General features: G+C 41.0%; 2 protein-coding genes across 2 annotated transcripts; one reads left to right on the top strand and one right to left on the bottom strand.

The window, feature by feature from the left end:
• The first annotated feature begins 2,038 nt into the window (after positions 1 to 2,038).
• On the top strand, positions 2,039 to 4,667 carry LOC110488011 (homeobox protein Dlx6a-like). The gene is made up of 3 exons (XM_021559961.3): positions 2,039 to 2,742; positions 3,407 to 3,600; positions 3,898 to 4,667. Exons 1-3 carry the CDS (start codon positions 2,430 to 2,432, stop codon positions 4,138 to 4,140), a joined length of 750 nt encoding a protein of 249 aa, XP_021415636.1. The 5' UTR covers positions 2,039 to 2,429; the 3' UTR covers positions 4,141 to 4,667.
• Positions 4,668 to 8,150: 3,483 nt separating this feature from the next.
• Positions 8,151 to 11,414, bottom strand: LOC110488010 (homeobox protein Dlx5a). Its single transcript, XM_021559960.3, has 3 exons — positions 10,142 to 11,414; positions 9,570 to 9,754; positions 8,151 to 9,317 (listed from the first exon to the last, which is right to left on the bottom strand). Exons 1-3 carry the CDS (start codon positions 10,503 to 10,505, stop codon positions 9,006 to 9,008), a joined length of 861 nt encoding a protein of 286 aa, XP_021415635.1. The 5' UTR covers positions 10,506 to 11,414; the 3' UTR covers positions 8,151 to 9,005.
• Positions 11,415 to 18,597: the final 7,183 nt, after the last annotated feature.

Below are 18,597 nucleotides of genomic sequence, written 5' to 3'. Positions count from 1 at the left end.
CTGTATGAATGTATGTATGTATACTTTATGAAATTGTTCAGCATCAATATAAGCATATATACTTAATCTGAAAACAATGATGATTATAGCAATTGTGTACATTAAATGTATAGCTTACTACTTAGAAATATAATTGCACCACATCATCATATTTGAAATGTTATGTTTCCCCCAAAAAAACTATAGCCTACGTCCATCATCACACTGTGTCCTCAGACCATTTAAAGCAAAAAAATCCAGTGATCTTTCATTATTTTCATCACCTCAATAATCTCTACTGGTGTACAGCTTCCTATCACGCCTCCTATACGTTACATTTCCACATTTCACAGAAAACATGTTCGGAGGTCATACAACTGTCACGGTAGGTAGGTGATGCTTCGGTCTCTCCAAAAGGTAATGAATTGTAATGTCTTAACTAATAAAGTACCGAGATAGTGAAGCAACAGCACGGGGAAGCCCCTCAATGTTTGGCTTGTGCCATTCAAATCCGATTAGATAAGGTATGGGATCTGGTTTCTGTCCTGCGTGTTGAGGTGAAACTCGGGATGAGGCATTCAGGGATGGCGACGTCTAGGCTGTTATATCTCAGGTAAAGCCTGTTCTAATTCCCTTATTTACGTTACTAAGAATTGCATTGATTCCTACCTGATTTAATTTATCTGAATAAATACATAAATTCCCATATAGCCTTTACCAAGAAAAATACGAAAAAGTGTCAAATCTATCATGCAGAAGACATGTCTTTCTCTGGGGTCTCTTACCTATATGATGTCCATATAGAGGTATCCTAAAACGTCTCGGTTTTTTAATGAAGGCCTTGGTTTAAAATCCAATATCAAAAGGCATTTCATATATTTCATATCTACCAACTGTCTCTGTGCTTCTCGCTTGGTCCACTGATGGAAAATGATTATCCGGCTGGGTTGTGCACTTTTTAAATGCCACAAAGTAAATAACAAGCCTGGCAATAATAGCAAGGTACCAAGTTCTTGTTATAGAAATGGAGAAAATTGAAACTAAACGCTGCATTTAGACAACCATTTTTGATAAGAGGATAATTGAGGGCGACACTGGCGTATAATTAGGGGATAATTTATGCTATATACAGTTTTATTCCACCTTCCCAAAATAAACCCAGTCCATAATCATTACAGGCGAATTGTTCTTAATTTTATAGCTCCAATTTGAATGATGTGTGGTGTTTAATCAAAGAGGTTTTGGATTTAAATGATTGCGACAATAATTGCTTTTTCATCACCATTTTGAAATAAATTAATGCCACACTTTGGGAAAAAACGTGTTGACGATAATGAAAAAATAAATTATGTGCCTATGTGAAAGTAAATTTAAAGACCGTTTTATTGCATTTGCATTGATGGTTTATATTGCAAAAGATTTTGCCAAACCGCAAACTGTATAATTTGCATGTATTTTATACACTCTTAGAAATAAAGTATCTGAATTGAACCCACAAAAGGTTCTATGCTTGCTTCATATATGGCACCCCTTTAGGTTATATATAGAACCGAAATTGGTTCCATATAGAACCCTATATGGAATCCAAGGGTTCTATGTGGAACCAATTTTGGTTCAGTGAAGAAGAACACATGAGGTTCTATATCGAACATTTAGGGGTGACATATATGAAGCAAGGAATAGAATCCGTTTTGGTTCTATCCAAACCCTTTTTTTTAAGAGTGTAGGCCTACTGAATAAAGGATACAATCGGTTAACCACGACATCCACTGTTCCTGCAATAGGACTGCATTGTTGTTGTCATCTTGTTGATTTGTTGCATGTAATTTTCTTTGAATAACCTAATCATTACGACAGTATGGAAATTGTGTCAGTATATTTCCAGGGTGGTGATATGGTGTGTTCAAAATTATATTCGTTCGTTAGGCTAAATCAAACCGTGGGCTGTGCGTAATTTTGGGTTGAGGATTAATCCTTAAACAAATTGACTATTCCAAAGGGCTTCTATAATTGTTATACAAGCTTCTTGCGTTTGACTATTGTCTGTCGGAATTAGGTTATCCTAGTTGTGGCTGCGGTGGGAGTTGGTAAGGTGGGTTAACTTGCGCTGAAGTCTCCGTGAAGCACACAACTGATGACGTTGGGTTGAATGACCAATCGGAAGGCGCTGCCCTTTGGAGACAAACCATTTTACTTGTAGTGTCTGCATCAAGTCTGGAAGCTAGGACTCAATTTTAACAGAATCCACCTTAAATCTCTGCCTTAACTTATGCCCACTTTGCGCCATACCGAGCGAGAAAATCAGAGGACGAAAAAAAATCGAAGAAACTGAGAAATTCAGGTGTTAATGGGACAATATCTGTCCGTTGAGGAGAGAGAGACAACAACACAGCGAGAAAACCCATTTGGACTTGAGAGAGGGGGTGAGTGCTCTCAAGGTAGAAAATTTGATGATGACCATGACTACGATGGCTGACGGTCTGGAGGCTCAAGACTCGTCAAAGTCAGCTTTCATGGAGTTTGGTCAGCAGTCTCACTCACAACAGAGCTCTCCGTCGATGGCCGCCAGCCACTACCCGCTGCACTGTCTCCATTCCGGGTCGCACCCAGCTCACCATCAGCACGATAACTCTTCGTACTCCGGCACCAATTCCTACAACAGGTCGCTACCGTACTCCTACGTGAGCCACCCCCACCACAGCCCGTACCTGCCGTCCTACCACAATAACACATCTGGCGGCCAGGCAAGGTTAGACGGCACAGGTAAGACGCTTTCCTCCTACTCACGTAGGAGTACCGTAGCGAAATATGCTGTATGTCGTTTTCATGAACAGCGATAAAAATGCGAATGCTTATTTATTTCTTATCAAATCGGTCAACAACGAGATAAAGCCAAATAAACGTCCAGCAGATCATTGAATTTCGAATTAATTTTGAAATTGTGTCTGAATTACATGTTATCTGTTGACTCGTTTTTTTTTCTACATCGATGTTTATTTCATGGTGTCTCTTGCTTTAGAACACTCCCCCAGATTCCATTCTATGGCCATGCTTTGCACGGGGTATAATGACAAAAGAGGAATCCTCACGAATTATTCTTGGAATTAGGCGGTCTACTCGCTTTGAAAGTTGTAATTAGCATTTAATTGACATGTCATTATGAGCAATATCCTAAATATGACAGAGGATTCAAGGATGATTACAATCAGATTGAGCAAATGTGACATGTGAATATGTATGAGTGGTCTGGATTTAATATAACTAAATGTATCATATTTTCCTTATTATATAGGCCTATTTAGCCATTTAAATTGGAACCTATTATAATCTACGAAATGAAAAAACATCATTTGGGGATTCTTAACAATTTGTTGTGTAATATTTTTGGTGTTATGTAGTGGACTAACATTGTCCTTTTTTGTTGCAGAGCAGCAAAAAACAACAGTCATTGAAAACGGAGAAATTCGTTTCAACGGGAAAGGCAAGAAGATTCGCAAACCTAGGACGATTTATTCTAGTTTGCAGCTTCAAGCTTTAAATCATCGTTTTCAGCAAACACAATACCTCGCCCTGCCAGAACGCGCTGAGTTGGCTGCATCTCTCGGACTAACACAGACACAGGTATTTTCAACACAGGAATGATTATACAGAAGGGTATACATTATGGTATTATAATTAGCCATTTATTATCATGTATTACTCGTATTATTATTAGGCATATTATTAGCATGTATTATTATTATTACTAACCAACAATTGGGTGTTGCATTGTAATAATATCTGTAGATGTTCTAATAATATTAAACATTTATATTGGTCTATAAGCCTATTTATGAACATGTCAATGAATACATATATTAATGATTGTAACATTATCTGTTATCTGGTCTTCCGTTGCCTTCCTGTTATCTCGTGCAGGTAAAGATATGGTTCCAGAATAAAAGGTCAAAGTTCAAGAAGCTGCTGAAGGCAGGTGGCAACCCGCATGAGAGCGACCCTACTATGCCTAGTTCCATCGGCCTGTCTCCCCGCTCTCCAGCAATTCCTCCCATATGGGACGTTTCAGCGTCCAGCAAAGGAGTAAACATGGCGGCCAACGGCTACATGCCGGGTTATTCTCACTGGTACTCCTCCCCACATCAAGAGACAATGCAGAGATAGACTGCGCAAAGGGCGGGGAGGCCCGAGGCCTGACTCGAGACTTTCGAACCTTCATAGTTTTACCTGCACAATTGATTTCCATCAGCCTCGAGACAAAAGTGTTGTCCCGATCGAACAGAGAGATTCCTTGGCGAAAGGGTCGGCTGCTTGTGAAGGCTACTTGGGGACAAAGTCTCTGTGATGTGACACACGATAAAGGAACTAACCGTATTAACTTACCAATGACTGTTCAGTGGGATTGCCTTTGTTATGCTTTCATTTCATGTCAACATCTGACTGTCAATATACCAAATATAGGCTATCACTGACATTTAGCCCAACACTTGGGCACGGAATGGACTACACTTGCGGGTTGAACATTATGCCATCTTATATTGTTGAAATCTAAACTTCACTTTGACTGAGTGTTTTTCTCGAACATGCAAATCAAAGCATTCTCTCTGTATATATATTCATCCATTTTAGTTGTACATACACTTTTTATGTTTTGTCTTTCATAAATGGAGTAAACCTTGAGTTAAAACAAAGTTTCGTGTTTTGTACTGAAAGATAACATGATTGATATATATCATACATGACTGATGAGCCATTCCTTGTCGAGGTCCTATGGACGTTCTAAAATGTAGGTCCCATAGGTTTTTCATTCAAATATTACAGGCTATCCATCATAACACTATGTTTCCTATTCATAAAATATAAATGTCCAATGCACTGCAAACGAACAAAATAGCCTATAGTCAAATACATTGAACAACACTTGAGGAAATGAACTTACCCTGTTATCAATTTACCCGCTTTATCAATTTATCCCGCAAAAGATGGTCGCTCCATGTCCAGTTAATCTTGTGATTTTCTGCCTCAATTATTAGAAGTATTGACAAAATGTTTTTCTCCTCTCTGCCTGTCCTAATGCAAGACGCTAAATGCCAAGCTCCACGGGATCGATCTTGAACAAAGCATCCAGCTGCAGTTCCGTTCAATATGAAGGAGATATTTGGGACAATTTATGTGTTTTATCCAAGTGAGGCTTTTTTTCCATTCTCATAAATGCAGGCATAATTAGGGTAATTTTTGATGCAAGCCCGCTGATTACAACGTTTTTACCGTCAAAGATAATTACCTGTAATTTTCTACCACTTTTAATACTAAAAGGCATCTTTATTTGGATTTGAGGTAGCACAGACGGAACAAAAGAGGGAAATTATTAGGTTATTCATACACAAATTGCTGAGAGCAGTGAATGTTTGGGATATTATCTGAAATTACCATGTTCAAAAGAAGAATGTGAAAGTGTCTGCAGCTGTCAAATCGTGGATGCCCCACTGGCACACAGTTTACCTGCATGGGCCCCACTTAACTAAAACCTACAGGCCCTATCACCACCATATCTATATGCCTATATTTGCATATATATATATAGTCTGATTTATTGCCCAAACTCTCGTAAGCAATCTTTCACTTAAAAAGTTCCTATATTTACCGAGAGTAACTCGTAAAGCAGAAAAGTGCGTGGTGTGCGGAATTTCTTCTACCAAAGTATTTTCACACCCAAAGGACTGCCCACAAATCACTAGCTTTTACAATAAATAAGCTGATATCGTCATAAATCTGTCATGCATTTTAAAGGCTATTTTGAACATTGTTGCAATAGGAAGAGTCTATATTCATCAGAACTGTGAAAAGGCTCAAACAATGCACAGGTTTAATATGATGTAACTCAATCGATTCATATTATATGAACAAAAATATAGAGCTCAGATATAAAGCGGCTGGAAGTGACAGAGGGAACAGAAGACACAATGATAAAATCAGAACTAGAGCTAGAAAGGAGGGGGGGGGGGGGGGGGTAAGGGAGGGAGGGAGGGAGGGAGATGACAACACTTCTGTGTGGTTTTCTGGCCAAGATATAGATTGATGCAATATGTTCCAGGATAACCTGATCATATTTGATCAGTTTGGCTTCTTGATTGCAATTGATTATGACATCTGAATTGGCAAAGGTTCTCTTTGCATATAGGCTTATGGAAATAACAACAAGACAATGTTATTTCCATATGCCTATATGCAAAGAGAGCCTTTGCCAACTCAGATTTCATAATCAATTGCAATCAAGAACGCCTGACAAATACATAGGCTAGAATGAAAGTCAAAGTCAATATTTACGGGCTAGTGTTGAATGCATGCTTCTCAGATTTGATCAATTTTCGTTGTTTTATTTAGCGCGTAAGACATGGGTTATTTATAACCTTAATAACCTAAAATAAGGTAGGTTAAGCCTAGGCTATACAAAACAGCGCGCCTTTAGCCTAGGCTATACAAAACAAATGCAATCGGTATTTAAAAATTCTAAAACGAAAGTATCCAACAATCTTCCATCAAGTGATTCACAGAGAAAAAACCGCCTTACCTTCATATGATTCTTTAGCCTACAATAGTATTAGCAGTGGTCAAAAAGGTTGGACTTCGAATGGGAACACTGTCTGCAACAGTACACGGTTCTAGTGCTCGTGGTTGAGTAAGCATATCCAGGTGTGAAAGTGCTTGAACACCCCGGTACCTCTTATATATTGCCTGCAAAATTAGCTGTTATTACTGTCACTGTTTTGTGATGGTGAGCTAGAAAAAAAGCATTCTGCAATCAAGAAGCAAGCGCATCTTTGCAAATTATAGATAATTGTCAATGTCCAGATTATGATAATGGAGGCCTAATCCTGGAGTATAATTATTTTTGAGTGTTACGGTTGAAGCTGTCCAGTAAAGCTAACTGTCATTATTTAGACTCGATTTGTAGGGGAGTGGAACATGTTCAGTTGGAATTTAACGGGGCTCTTGATATAATGGCATGGTGCGTGTGTGCGCGTGTGCGTGCGTGTGTGTGTGTGCGTGTGTGCGCGCGCGCGTGTGTGTGTGTGTGTGTGTTGGGGGACGGGGGGCGGAGGGGGCATAAACAGTAATATGAAAATCAAACGTAGAGTTCTCGAGCACTGGCAGTGTAATTATGGGACCACGTGCACTACGTCGAGGTTTCGGATTAGCGTTCAGCAAACCATTTTATTTTTTGCACAATGATTTCAGCTGAACATTCCCAAGTGCATTAGTTGTTTGCTACGGCTATATTCAGCCAGGACAGTCAGGTCCATGGGAAAATCAGAGGAGACGGGCATTCAGTTGCATGCACACCATGTTAACATTGGTGTATTGTGTATTATGCATTGATATCCTTAGGTCAGATGCTTCGCAACATTATTTTGTTTCCAGGCCAGATGTAGTTTGTGGTAAACGTGTCCTCTCCCAGTGTGTGTGTGCGTGTGTGTGTGTGTGTGTGTGTGTGTGTGTGTGTGTGTGTGTGTGTGTGTGTGTGTGTGATTGTTTCTTGGTTGATTCGTTTATATATGCATAATGATAACATGTTTTATGTAAAGTCTGGAACAAGAACCCAATTACAACACATTCATAGGCCTTGATTTTCGCTTCAGTGGAGTATAGTTTGTTTAGTGATATTCAGTGGCAGCACTCGTTGTAGGAGGCCTACTGCTGGTAGCTAATGATATGTTCAAATGTTGAAGATTTTATTTTACCCGGAAGGTCTGACGGAGGTGGGCTGTGGCCGGGAGTGGCAGAGCTCTGGAGCCGGTTTGCCCCCACAGGAATGTAAATTGTCTCAGATCTTCGTACCGCCCATTCGCCTCCTCTCTGCCAGTCAAAGCAACTAATTCTAGGGGACAAAAAGAGAGCACGGCTGCAGACTGTCTGCCAGACGGACACCCATATTCTTTGGGGGAGGTTGGAATCCAGATGCAACTCCAAAACACTAGACTGAAATGTGCTAACATGATTTAAATAATAGGCATAATAATAATACATGTATACTAGAATTAACCTGCAAGAAAATAGTATCAACAATGTCTGTATCTTTACAATAATCTGATTTAAATCGTGTGAATTATTGATTATTTTGTTTGGTTTACATCTCGATCACCACGGACAACAAGAAAAAACTAAATAATATGTTTTGTTATGACTGTTTAATAAAGTAGTAACAACAGCATACCAGTCGTTAAATATTTGTCTTTCAGAGGAACATCAATAGGCCTATACCTGCAATCAATTCATCCACATTTAACTGGATGTCAAAACCAATAGACACTCATAAACTCTGATGCTCTCTTCGATACGGTTCTGGTTTAGTCCGTTATGGATCCGCTCAAAACATAATGTACTCTGGGCATGTAATATGCGCACAACCATAAAACAGGTTGTAGTACTAAACATGAAAAACTACATAACATGACACAAATAAAATCTAGCCTAACCTTTTGGCATACCAGCAGGTAACTCCCCCTGAGAATTCCGGCTTGTTGAAAATGAAAAATAGCCTAATTGTAGGCCTATAGTTTAAGGTCAGTATACCTATCTCCGTGTTAATAGTTTTGTCCCCAAATTAATATTTCAAGTCAATCACAAATGTGCACAACTGACCAAATATGTCACGCAGACAGCCCAGGCAATTTAGCTCGAGTTTGATCTGTACATGTATTTAAAGTGTCTCAGAATGTGGGCAAATTTTGTAATATTACGGTGTCATTGATTTTCAGTGCGAATAGCCTAATCATGAGGGAGGACTTGTGGGTAGGCTATCAGCAATTGTTTTTGTCTAAGTCATAATTCAGGAGGGTGTCATTAAAAGTCTCTGGGTTGCATTGTCGGTTGAAAACGTTTAATTTGTCTTCCAAAATGCAATAAATTACATGCACACATTTACACATTATACACGTTCTTCTATGACTGTCATCAATACATTGCATATTCCTCTGGACATTTTAAACACGAGTCCCATACAATGTAAATATTTGTTGAACTGGGTTTCAGTATAACGTCCCAGATCCAAGAACCAAAGAGTGCTGTATCGAGTTGGGGGCCTGGAGGTGAGAATTCATGGCACCAGCCGTGGAGTACCAAGATGCGGAGTTTTCCAAAAAGGTGGAGGCCGCGGGGTTGATGTTCTGCGCCTGGTGGCTGTGAGGCCTGGACGGGCCATGCGTGTCCCAGACTGCTGGGGACTGCGGAGAGTTGCATGCCATAGGGTCGCTGGAGCTCGGACTGTGTTCCGGTGGAAGCTCACCATTCTTCATAATTTTCTTCAGTTTCGACCTTTTGTTCTGGAACCAGATTTTGACCTGGGGATGGATGAGAAATATGTCAAAGTGAGTTAATAAATAACATCATATTAAAATCCCAAAATGCCATTATACAAAAGTATGCATATGAATTAAGCGTTCAATAATTTTTCAATAATTCATTATGCACACTTTACGCATTACATGTATATTGTAAACACAATGCAAATTTGGACTGATCATTTTGATTTAAAAAACTAAAACAGAATGAAACTGAACACTCAATGACATTTAGAAAAGTAACATATTTACCTGCGTTTGCGTGAGTCCCAACGAAGCCGCGAGCTCTGCTCTCTCTGGCAGCGCGAGGTACTGTGTGTTCTGAAATCTCCGCTGCAGGGCAGCTAGCTGAAAACTGGAGTAGATTGTCCGTGGTTTTCTGACTTTCTTGGGCTTTCCGTTTACCATCCTCACTTCAGGTTCTGCTACTTCTTTTTCTGAAAGAAAGAAATCAATTGCTTTATCTGTGGTGTACTAACAAAGTATTTGCATAACACAGTCATATTTCCTGGATATTGCATCTATTTCAGAGCGATCCAATCAAGAGGACATCTGTCGATTTATAGGCGGATATTGAAGCTAATGCGTCTCGCAAAGAATCTAACTGGTAAAGGAAAAGTACGTCCTTTTTACAGAATAACTTCGGTGAAAACTTTGTGCCCCTTTACCAAATTTGATTTAAAGAATTTTACCATGATGGAAAAATAGCCTACACCAGTTTGAAATACACGCATGTAAAAATCGTGTGAGGTCGAACACAACACAAATTTGATTCAATAATAATAATAGCCTAATACAAATACAATAAAACATTGTGTAATTACCTTGCGGACTTAATGGTTGTGGTTGTACTCTGCTATAAGTTCCAGCATATTGGTGGTAAGCAGAGGCTGTGTATGCGCTGTAGTCTGGGTATGTTTTTGCAGGGTAATTTCCCGCAGATCCGTTTACGCCGTGGTACTGGTATTGATAGGCATTGAGAGGTTTCCCATACGAGGTGGAATTAGGCGAACAATAGCCATGGTGCACTGCTCCAGCCGGGCTATAGTAGCCAGAATCCGTGGCCGTAGACTCGGGTAGCGTAGGGGATTCCTGAGACGGGTGGTGCATTGTGGTGGAAACCTGAAAAGGGTTCTGGAAGTCGGCAGGTTTGAAACTCGGAATCCTTCGGTCGAATACTCCAGTCATAGTTCGAAAGCAGCAACGTTAAGTGGCAGTCTAACTCCAATGAGACGTCTGAAGACTGACTGAAGACTACACTGGCATTGTGTGATATGCGCTTACACCGACGGGGTCTCTCGAACTTCTGCCAGCCCCTCAGCAAAGACTTGGTTAAATCCTAAATTGCGCTCTTACGCACTGCAGGGAGGATCTGGTTCCATTGGCCAAGGCGCGCAGACAGCATACACCCCAACTCGCTCGACCAGTTTGCCATAGGCGATATACGACTCAGGCTACTTTGTTGTGTTTTTACTATCAATCAAAACGGGAAATTAAACTGGTGTCATGTCATCGATTGACATTTTAGGGTGGTAAATTGCAGTTTCCAAAACGTCCAAAAGAATATATCAGTCTATCATGAGCTTCAGCATTAAAACATTACGACTGTTGTGTTGCCTGCCATTAATAATTCCGTTTTCGACAAGAAACGAAACAAAAAAAATGAAATTACTACAGTATTTATCTTAAAATGTCTCATGATTGGACTTAATGCAGAGACAGAAATTAAACAGTTTCGATTGCCACAACATAAAATGCAGGTGATGCAACGAACAGATAAAACTAGATCTGTGTTTTACTTGCATATTCATAAATTAAGAAGAACCAAGGGTTTTTGTGTGATTTTACCCCATATTGTCAGCCTAAAGGCCTATACGCCCATTCATTTGTAGGCCTATGTTAGTTTTAACGTCACAGCAAGGTCTACCTCATCCTCATAAAGATGAACATTTCTGCAGAAAATGTATTATTAGGCTATATCACACCTCTCTCTTACCACGGTGAAAATCTATGGAAACTACCTAATTAAACTCGATTATTTGTCCCTCAACAACGGCCACGTTTAACCACACCGAAAATGCATTGAAACAACGGAAACAGACAACATTTATTTATTTTAGCACTATGTTCACTAAGCTCTGTGGGTGTTGCACGCAACTGAACAACGTGCGTATTGTAGTAAAATGGCGCCGCTCGGTGGTGAATGAGGGAACGTATCATTACTTGGTGCGACGCAGTGGCGTCAGCCACAGGCGACAAGACATTCCAAGAAAATATTTGGGGACCGGGCATCATTCGTAGCCGGATACTCAACGTAGTAGGCTATTGTTGCATACTGTATGTAATCAATCAATAAAGACAGAAAAATGCCAAATCCAAAATAATGAAGTTCTTTAATTGTTTATAGGTCTATTCATTGTAGACCAACTCCATCCAGCATTTTGAATTTGAGATCAAACGTTTCATATGAGGCGACAGTACCGAATGTTAACTTTATTTGAGGGTATTTCCATACATATCTGTTTTACCGTTCAGAAATGTTGCCCAATATTAACTGAATGGTGAATGATGATGAGTAATTTTCTTTTTAAGTCTGTAATAAAGATGTTTCTGAACATTTCTACATGAATCCTGATAATGTCATGAAAAATGAATAGGCCTAATGAGTGAGATGCCATTCAGAGGCTACAACCAAACATGCAAACTGTTCACCATTACCTAACAGGGGAGATTAGCAATATTATAAAAAATAAAATAAAAATTGGAGGGGGGGGGGGGGTATTATCTTTGTGCCTCTGTAACATTCTCACTCATCATTATTCATGATTGTCCATAATAATGGTAGCATCCACATGAATGTATACTGAACTAAAATATAAATGCAATATGTAAAGTGTTGGTCCCATGTTTCATGAGCTGAAATAAAAGATCCCAAAAATTTTCCAAATGCACAAAAAGCTTTATCTCAATTTTTGTGCACAAATTTGTTTACATTCCTGTTAGTTAGCATTTATTCTTTGCCAAGATAATCCATCCACCTGACAGGTGTGGCATATTAAGAAGCTGATTAAACAGAATTATCATTACACAGGTGCACCTTATGCTGGGGACAATAAAAGGTCACTCTAAAATGTGCAGTTTTGGCACACAACACAATGCCACAGATGTCTCAAGTTTTGAGGGAGCGTAAAATTAGCATGTTGACTGCAGAAATGTCCACCAGAGCTATGGCCAGAGATTTGAATGTTCATTTCTCTACCATAAGCCACCTTAAACGTTGTTTTAGAGAATTTGGCAGTATGTCCAAACTGCCTCACAACCGCAGAACAAGTGTAACCACACAAACCCAGGACCTCCACATCAAGCTTCTTCACCTGCGGGATCATCTGAGACCAGACAGCCGGGAAGCTGATGAAATTGAGGAGTAATTCTGTCTGTAATAAAGCCCTTTGTGGGGAAAACCTAATTCTGATTGACTGGGCTTGGCTCCCCAGTGGGTGGGCCTGGCTCCCAAGGACACCTACAGCACCCAATGTCCCAATGTCACAGGAAGGCCAAAAAGATCATCAGGGACAACAACCACCTTAGCCACTGCCTGTTCACTCTGTAATCATCCAGAAGGTGAGGTCAGTACAGGTGCATCAAAGCTGAGACCGAGATGCCATCAGACTGTTAAATAGCCATCACTAGCACCTTAGAGGCTGCTGCACTATGTACATAGATTTGAAATCACATGCCACTTTTATAATGGAATGCTAGTCACTTTAATAATGTTTACATATTGTGCATTACTCATCCCATATGTATGTACTGTATTCTATTCTACTGTAATTTAGTCTATGCTGCTCCGATATTGCTCGTCAAAATATTTATATACTCTTTATTCAATTCCTTTACTTTAGATGTGTGTATTGTGTGTATTGTTGTGAAATTGTTAGATATTACTTGTTAGATATTACTGCACTATTGGAGCTAGAAACACAAGCATTTCGCTACACCCACAACAACATCAGCAAAACATGTGCATGTGACCAATACAATCTGATTTGATTTGAAGTGGGTGGGCTATCCCCTCCCAGGCCCACCCATGGCTGTACCCCTGCCCAGTGATATAATATCCATAGATTAGGGCCTAATAATTTATTTAAATTGACTGATTTCCTAATATAAACTTCAATTTTGTTCAGTATAGAAGTGTTCAAAAACATATTCTAAACTCAGCAAAAAAAGAAATGTCCCTTTTTCAGGACCTTGTCATTAAAAGATAATTCGTAAAAATCAAAATAACTTCACAGATCTTCATTGTAAAGGGTTTAAACACGGTTTCCCATGCTTGTTCAATGAACCATAAACAATAAATGAACATGCACCTGTGGAACATTCGTTAAGACACTAACAGCTTACAGACGGGAGGCAATTAAGGTCACAGTTATGAAAAGTTAGGACAATAAAGAGGCCTTTCTACAGACTCTGAAAAACACCAAAAGAAAGATGCCCAGGTTTCCTGCTCATCTGCGTGAACGTGCCTTAGGCATGCTGCAAGGAGGCATGAGGACTGCGGATGTGTCCAGGGCAACAAATTGCAATGTCCTTACTGTGAGACGCCTAAGACAACGCTACGGGGAGACAGGACGGACAGCTGATCGTCCTCGCAGTGGCAGACCACGTGTAACAACAATTGCACCGGATCGGTACATCCGAACATCACACCTGCGGGACAGATACAGGATGGCAACAACAACTGCCCGAGTTACACCAGCAACACACAATCCCTCCATCAGTGCTCAGACTGTCCGCAATAGGCTGAGAGAGGCTGGACTGAGGGCTTGTAGGCCTGTTGTAAGGCAGGTCCTCACCAGATATCACCGGCAACAACATCGCCTATGGGCACAAACCCACCGTCGCTGGACCAGACAGGACTGGAAAAAGTGCTCTTCACTGATGAGTCATGGTTTTGTTTCACCCTGGGTGATGGTCGGATTCGCATTTATGATCATAGGAATGAGCGTTACACCGAGGCCTGTACTCTGGAGCGGGATCGATTTGGAGGTGGAGGGTCCGTCATGGTCTGGGGCGGTGAGTCACAGCATCATTGGACTGAGCTTGTTGTCATTGCAGATAATCTCAACGCTGTGCATTACAGGGACGACATCCTCCTCCCTCATGTGGTATACTTCCTGCAGGCTCATCCTGACATGACACTCCAGCATGGCAATGCCACCAGCCATACTACTCATTCTGTGCGTGATTTCCTGCAAGACAGGAATGTCAGTGTCCTGCAATGGCCAGCGTAGAGCCCGGATATCAATCCCATTGAGCAAGTCTCAGACCTGTTGGATTGGAGGGTGAGGGCTAGGGCCATTCCCCCCAGAAATGTCCGGGAACTTGCAGGTGCCTTGGTGGAAGAGTGGGGTAACATCTCACAGCAAGAACTGACAAATCTGGTGCAGTCCATGAGGAAGAGAAGCACTGCAGTATTTAATGCAGCTGGTGGCCACACCAGATACTGACTGTTACTTTTTCTGTTAGTCACATGTCTGTGGAACTTGTTCAGTTTATGTCTCATTTGTTGAATCTTGCTATGTTCATACAAATATTTACACATGTTAAGTTTTCTGAAAATAAACGCAGTTGACAGTAAGAGGACGTTTATTCTTACTTACAATAAAACGGGTACCAAATTGGCACAGGACATTATTCTGTTCCTATTGGGCAAAACATAATCCAAAGCATAATCAACTGCAAATGCATCCAACGAGTTTGTAGAGTCACAAGCTTGACGTAGTCATTGCTTGCTAGGAATATGGGACTAAACACTTAAAATGTTGACTCCTTTAATACACAATAAGTTAATTTATTCAAATACTTGGCCTCTAAACCTTCAAGCTGCATACTGGACCCTATTCCAACTAAACTACTGAAAGAGCTGCTTCCTGTGCTCGGCCCTCCTATGTTGAACATAATAAACAGCTCTCTATCCACCGGATGTGTACCAAACTCACTAAAAGTGGCAGTAATAAAGCCTCTCCTGAAAAAGACAAACCTTGACCCAGAAAATATAAAAAAATATATTGAATCTTCCATTCCTCTCAAAATTTTTAGAAAAGGCTGTTGCGCTGCAACTCACTGCCTTCCTGAAGACAAACAACATATACAAAATGCTTCAGTCTGGTTTTAGACCTCATCATAGCACTGAGACTGCACTTGTGAAGGTGGTAAATTACCTTTTAATGGCATCAGACCGAGGCTCTGCACCTGTCCTTGTGCTCCTAGACCTTAGTGCTGCTTTTGATACCATCGATCACCACATTCTTTTGGAGAGATTGGAAACCAAAATTGGTCTTCACGGACAAGTTCTGGCCTGGTTTAGATCTTATCTGTCAGAAAGATATCAGTTTGTCTCTGTGAATGGTTTGTCCTCTGACAAATCAACTGTAAATTTTGGTGTTCCTCAAGGTTCCGTTTTAGGACCACTATTGTTTTCACTATATATTTTACCTCTTGGGGATGTCATTCGAAAACATAATGTTAACTTTCACTGCTATGTGGATGACACACAGCTGTACATTTCAATGAAACATGGTGAAGCCCCAAAATTGCCCTCGCTAGAAGCTTGTGTTTCAGAAATAAGGAAGTGGATGGCTGCAAACTTTCTACTTTTAAACTCGGACAAAACAGAGATGCTTGTTCTAGGTCCCAAGAAACAAAGAGATCTTCTGTTGAATCTGACAATTCATCTTAATGGTTGTACAGTCGTCTCAAATAAAACTGTGAAGGACCTCGGCATTACTCTGGACCCTGATCTCTCTTTTGACGAACATATGAAGACTGTTTCAAGGACAGCTTTTTTCCATCTATGTAACATTGCAAAAATCAGAAACGTTCTGTCCAAAAATGATGCAGAAAAATGAATCCATGCTTTTGTTACTTCTAGGTTAGACTACTGCAATGCTCTACTTTCCGGCTACCCGGATAAAGCACTAAATAAACTTCAGTTAGTGCTAAATACAGCTGCTAGAATCCTGACTAGAACCAAAAAATGTGCTCATATTACTCCAGTGCTAGCCTCCCTACACTGGCTTCCTGTCAAGGCAAGGGCTGATTTCAAGGTTTTACTGCAAACCTACAAAGCTTGACATGGGCTTGCTCCTAACTATCTCTCTGATTTGGTCCAGCCGTACATACCTACACGTACGCAGGCCTCCTAATTGTCCATAGAATTTCTAAGCAAACAGCTGGAGGCAGGGCCTTCTCCTATAGAGCTCCATTTTTATGGAATGGTCTGCCTACCCATGTGAGAGACGCAAACTTGGTCTCAACCTTTAAGTCTTTACTGAAGACTCATCTCTTCCGTGGGTCATATGATTGAGTGTAGTCTGGCCCAGGAGTGTGAAGGTGAACGGAAAGGCTCTGGAGCAACGAACCGCCCTTGCTGTCTCTGCCTGGCCGGTTCCCCTCTTTCCACTGGGATTCTCTGCCTCTAACCCTATTACAGGGGCTGAGTCACTGGCTTACTGGTGCTCTTTAATGCCGTCCCTAGGAGGGGTGCGTCACTTGAGTGGGTTGAGTCACTGATGTGATCTTCCTGTCTGGGTTGGCGCCCCCCCCTTGGATTGTGCCGTGGCGGAGATCTTTGTGGGCTATACTCGGCCTTGTCTCAGGATGGTAAGTTGGTGGTTGAAGATATCCCTCTAGTCGTGTGGGGGCTGTGCTTTGGCAAAGTGGGTGGGGTTATATCCTTCCTGTTTGGCCCTGTCCGGGGGTATCATCGGATGGGGCCACAGTGTCTCCTGACCCTTCCTGTCTCAGCCTCCAGTATTTATGCTGCAGTAGTTTGTGTCGGGGGGCTAGGGTCAGTTTGTTATATCTGGAGTACTTCTCCTGTCTTATCCGGTGTCCTGTGTGAATTTAAGTATGCTCTCTCTAATTCTCTCTTTCTTTCTCTCTCTTGGAGGACCTGAGCCCTAGGACCATGCCTCAGGACTACCTGCCATGATGACTCCTTGCTGTCCCCAGTCCACCTGGCCGTGCTGCTGCTCCAGTTTCAACTGTTCTGCCTGTGATTATTATTATTTGACCATGCTGGCCATTTATGAACATTTGAACATCTTGGCCATGTTCTGTTATAATCTCCACCCGGCACAGCCAGAAGAGGACTGGCCACCCCACATAGCCTGGTTCCTCTCTAGGTTTCTTCCTAGGTTTTGTTCTTTCTAGAGAGTTTTTCCTAGCCACTGTGCTTCTACACCTGCATTGCTTGCTGTTTGGGGTTTTAGGCTGGGTTTCTGTACAGCACTTTGAGATATCAGCTGATGTACGAAAGGCTATATAAATAAATTTGATTTTGATTTGAAATACTTCAAATGGGGAGACTATATACATAAAGTGCTTTCATTTCTAAATGGTAAAACAGATAGGAAAGGGGGATACCTAGTCAGTAGTAAAACTGAATGCATTCAACTGAAATGTGTCTTCCGCATTTAACCCAACCCCTCTGAATCAGAGAGTTGCGGGGGGCTGCCATAATCGACATCCACGTCTTCGGCACATACTATATGTATGAAAATACCCTCAAATAAAAGGTGATATTCTGTACTGTCACCTAATATGAAACATTCTAGCTCAATTCTAAAATGCTGGAGTATAGAGTAAGATAACAAAATGTAACTTCACTGTCCAAATACTTATGAAGTGAAGTGTAAATAGGCCTATGAGGTAGTCTAATGATTGGATTTGTTTGTTCATATTGACCTAATAAGTTAATGGGATGAGTCCTCTGAATAGAATCGAATGGATTAGTGTCCATTTTGTGAAATACAGAAATATGTCTATCTCAACCCCACCAAATACACACCCTTGGAGAGGCACACGGTTAGCCACCAGGGAGGGAGTAGCACGCCTGGAACAAGAGCAGTTTAAGGCAGTTAAGTGCCTTGCTCAATTGCACAATGGCAGGAAATGGTGCCAGGGGTAAAATGCAGCAGCCCACAGCAGGTTGCAAGTTCAGTTCTGTATTTTTTCAGAAATTTCTGGCTACTGGTTTGTCTCCCCAACCACCTGCCACTCCATTGATGTTGAACTCTTTTTGGTTGGTCTAAGTTTACAAATGGAAGTAAATTTTTTTGAGTAGTTGGCTGGGCCCCTAAACTCTAAAGGCCCCTAAATGTTAGGCTGCCCCTACTGGTCAAGCCACAGATGTTATTTATTTAACTAGGCAAGTTGGTTAAGAACAAATTCTTATTTACAATGGCAGCCTACACAGCCTGGATATACAGCCTGT

This window comes from Oncorhynchus mykiss, chromosome 30, assembly GCF_057628025.1.
Source record: "Oncorhynchus mykiss isolate SJ-2025 chromosome 30, ASM5762802v1, whole genome shotgun sequence".
In the NCBI taxonomy this organism is placed as follows: Eukaryota; Metazoa; Chordata; class Actinopteri; order Salmoniformes; family Salmonidae; genus Oncorhynchus; species Oncorhynchus mykiss.
The sequence above is the reverse complement of the archived record's forward strand: the minus strand, read 5'-3'. Positions and strand labels throughout refer to the sequence as shown.

What these genes read in the sequence shown, in the direction of transcription:
- LOC110488010 (XM_021559960.3), bottom strand. Translation starts at nt 10,505, where the DNA reads ATGACTGGAGTATTCGACCGAAGGATTCCGAGTTTCAAACCTGCCGAC. An exon ending in ACAACCATTAAGTCCGCAAG is followed by an intron (nt 9,755 to 10,141) that starts GTAATTACACAA and finishes TCTTTCTTTCAG; the next exon opens with AAAAAGAAGTAGCAGAACCT. An exon ending in TGGGACTCACGCAAACGCAG is followed by an intron (nt 9,318 to 9,569) that starts GTAAATATGTTA and finishes ATCCATCCCCAG; the next exon opens with GTCAAAATCTGGTTCCAGAA.
- LOC110488011 (XM_021559961.3), top strand. Translation starts at nt 2,430, where the DNA reads ATGATGACCATGACTACGATGGCTGACGGTCTGGAGGCTCAAGACTCG. An exon ending in GGCAAGGTTAGACGGCACAG is followed by an intron (nt 2,743 to 3,406) that starts GTAAGACGCTTT and finishes TTTTTGTTGCAG; the next exon opens with AGCAGCAAAAAACAACAGTC. An exon ending in TCGGACTAACACAGACACAG is followed by an intron (nt 3,601 to 3,897) that starts GTATTTTCAACA and finishes TATCTCGTGCAG; the next exon opens with GTAAAGATATGGTTCCAGAA.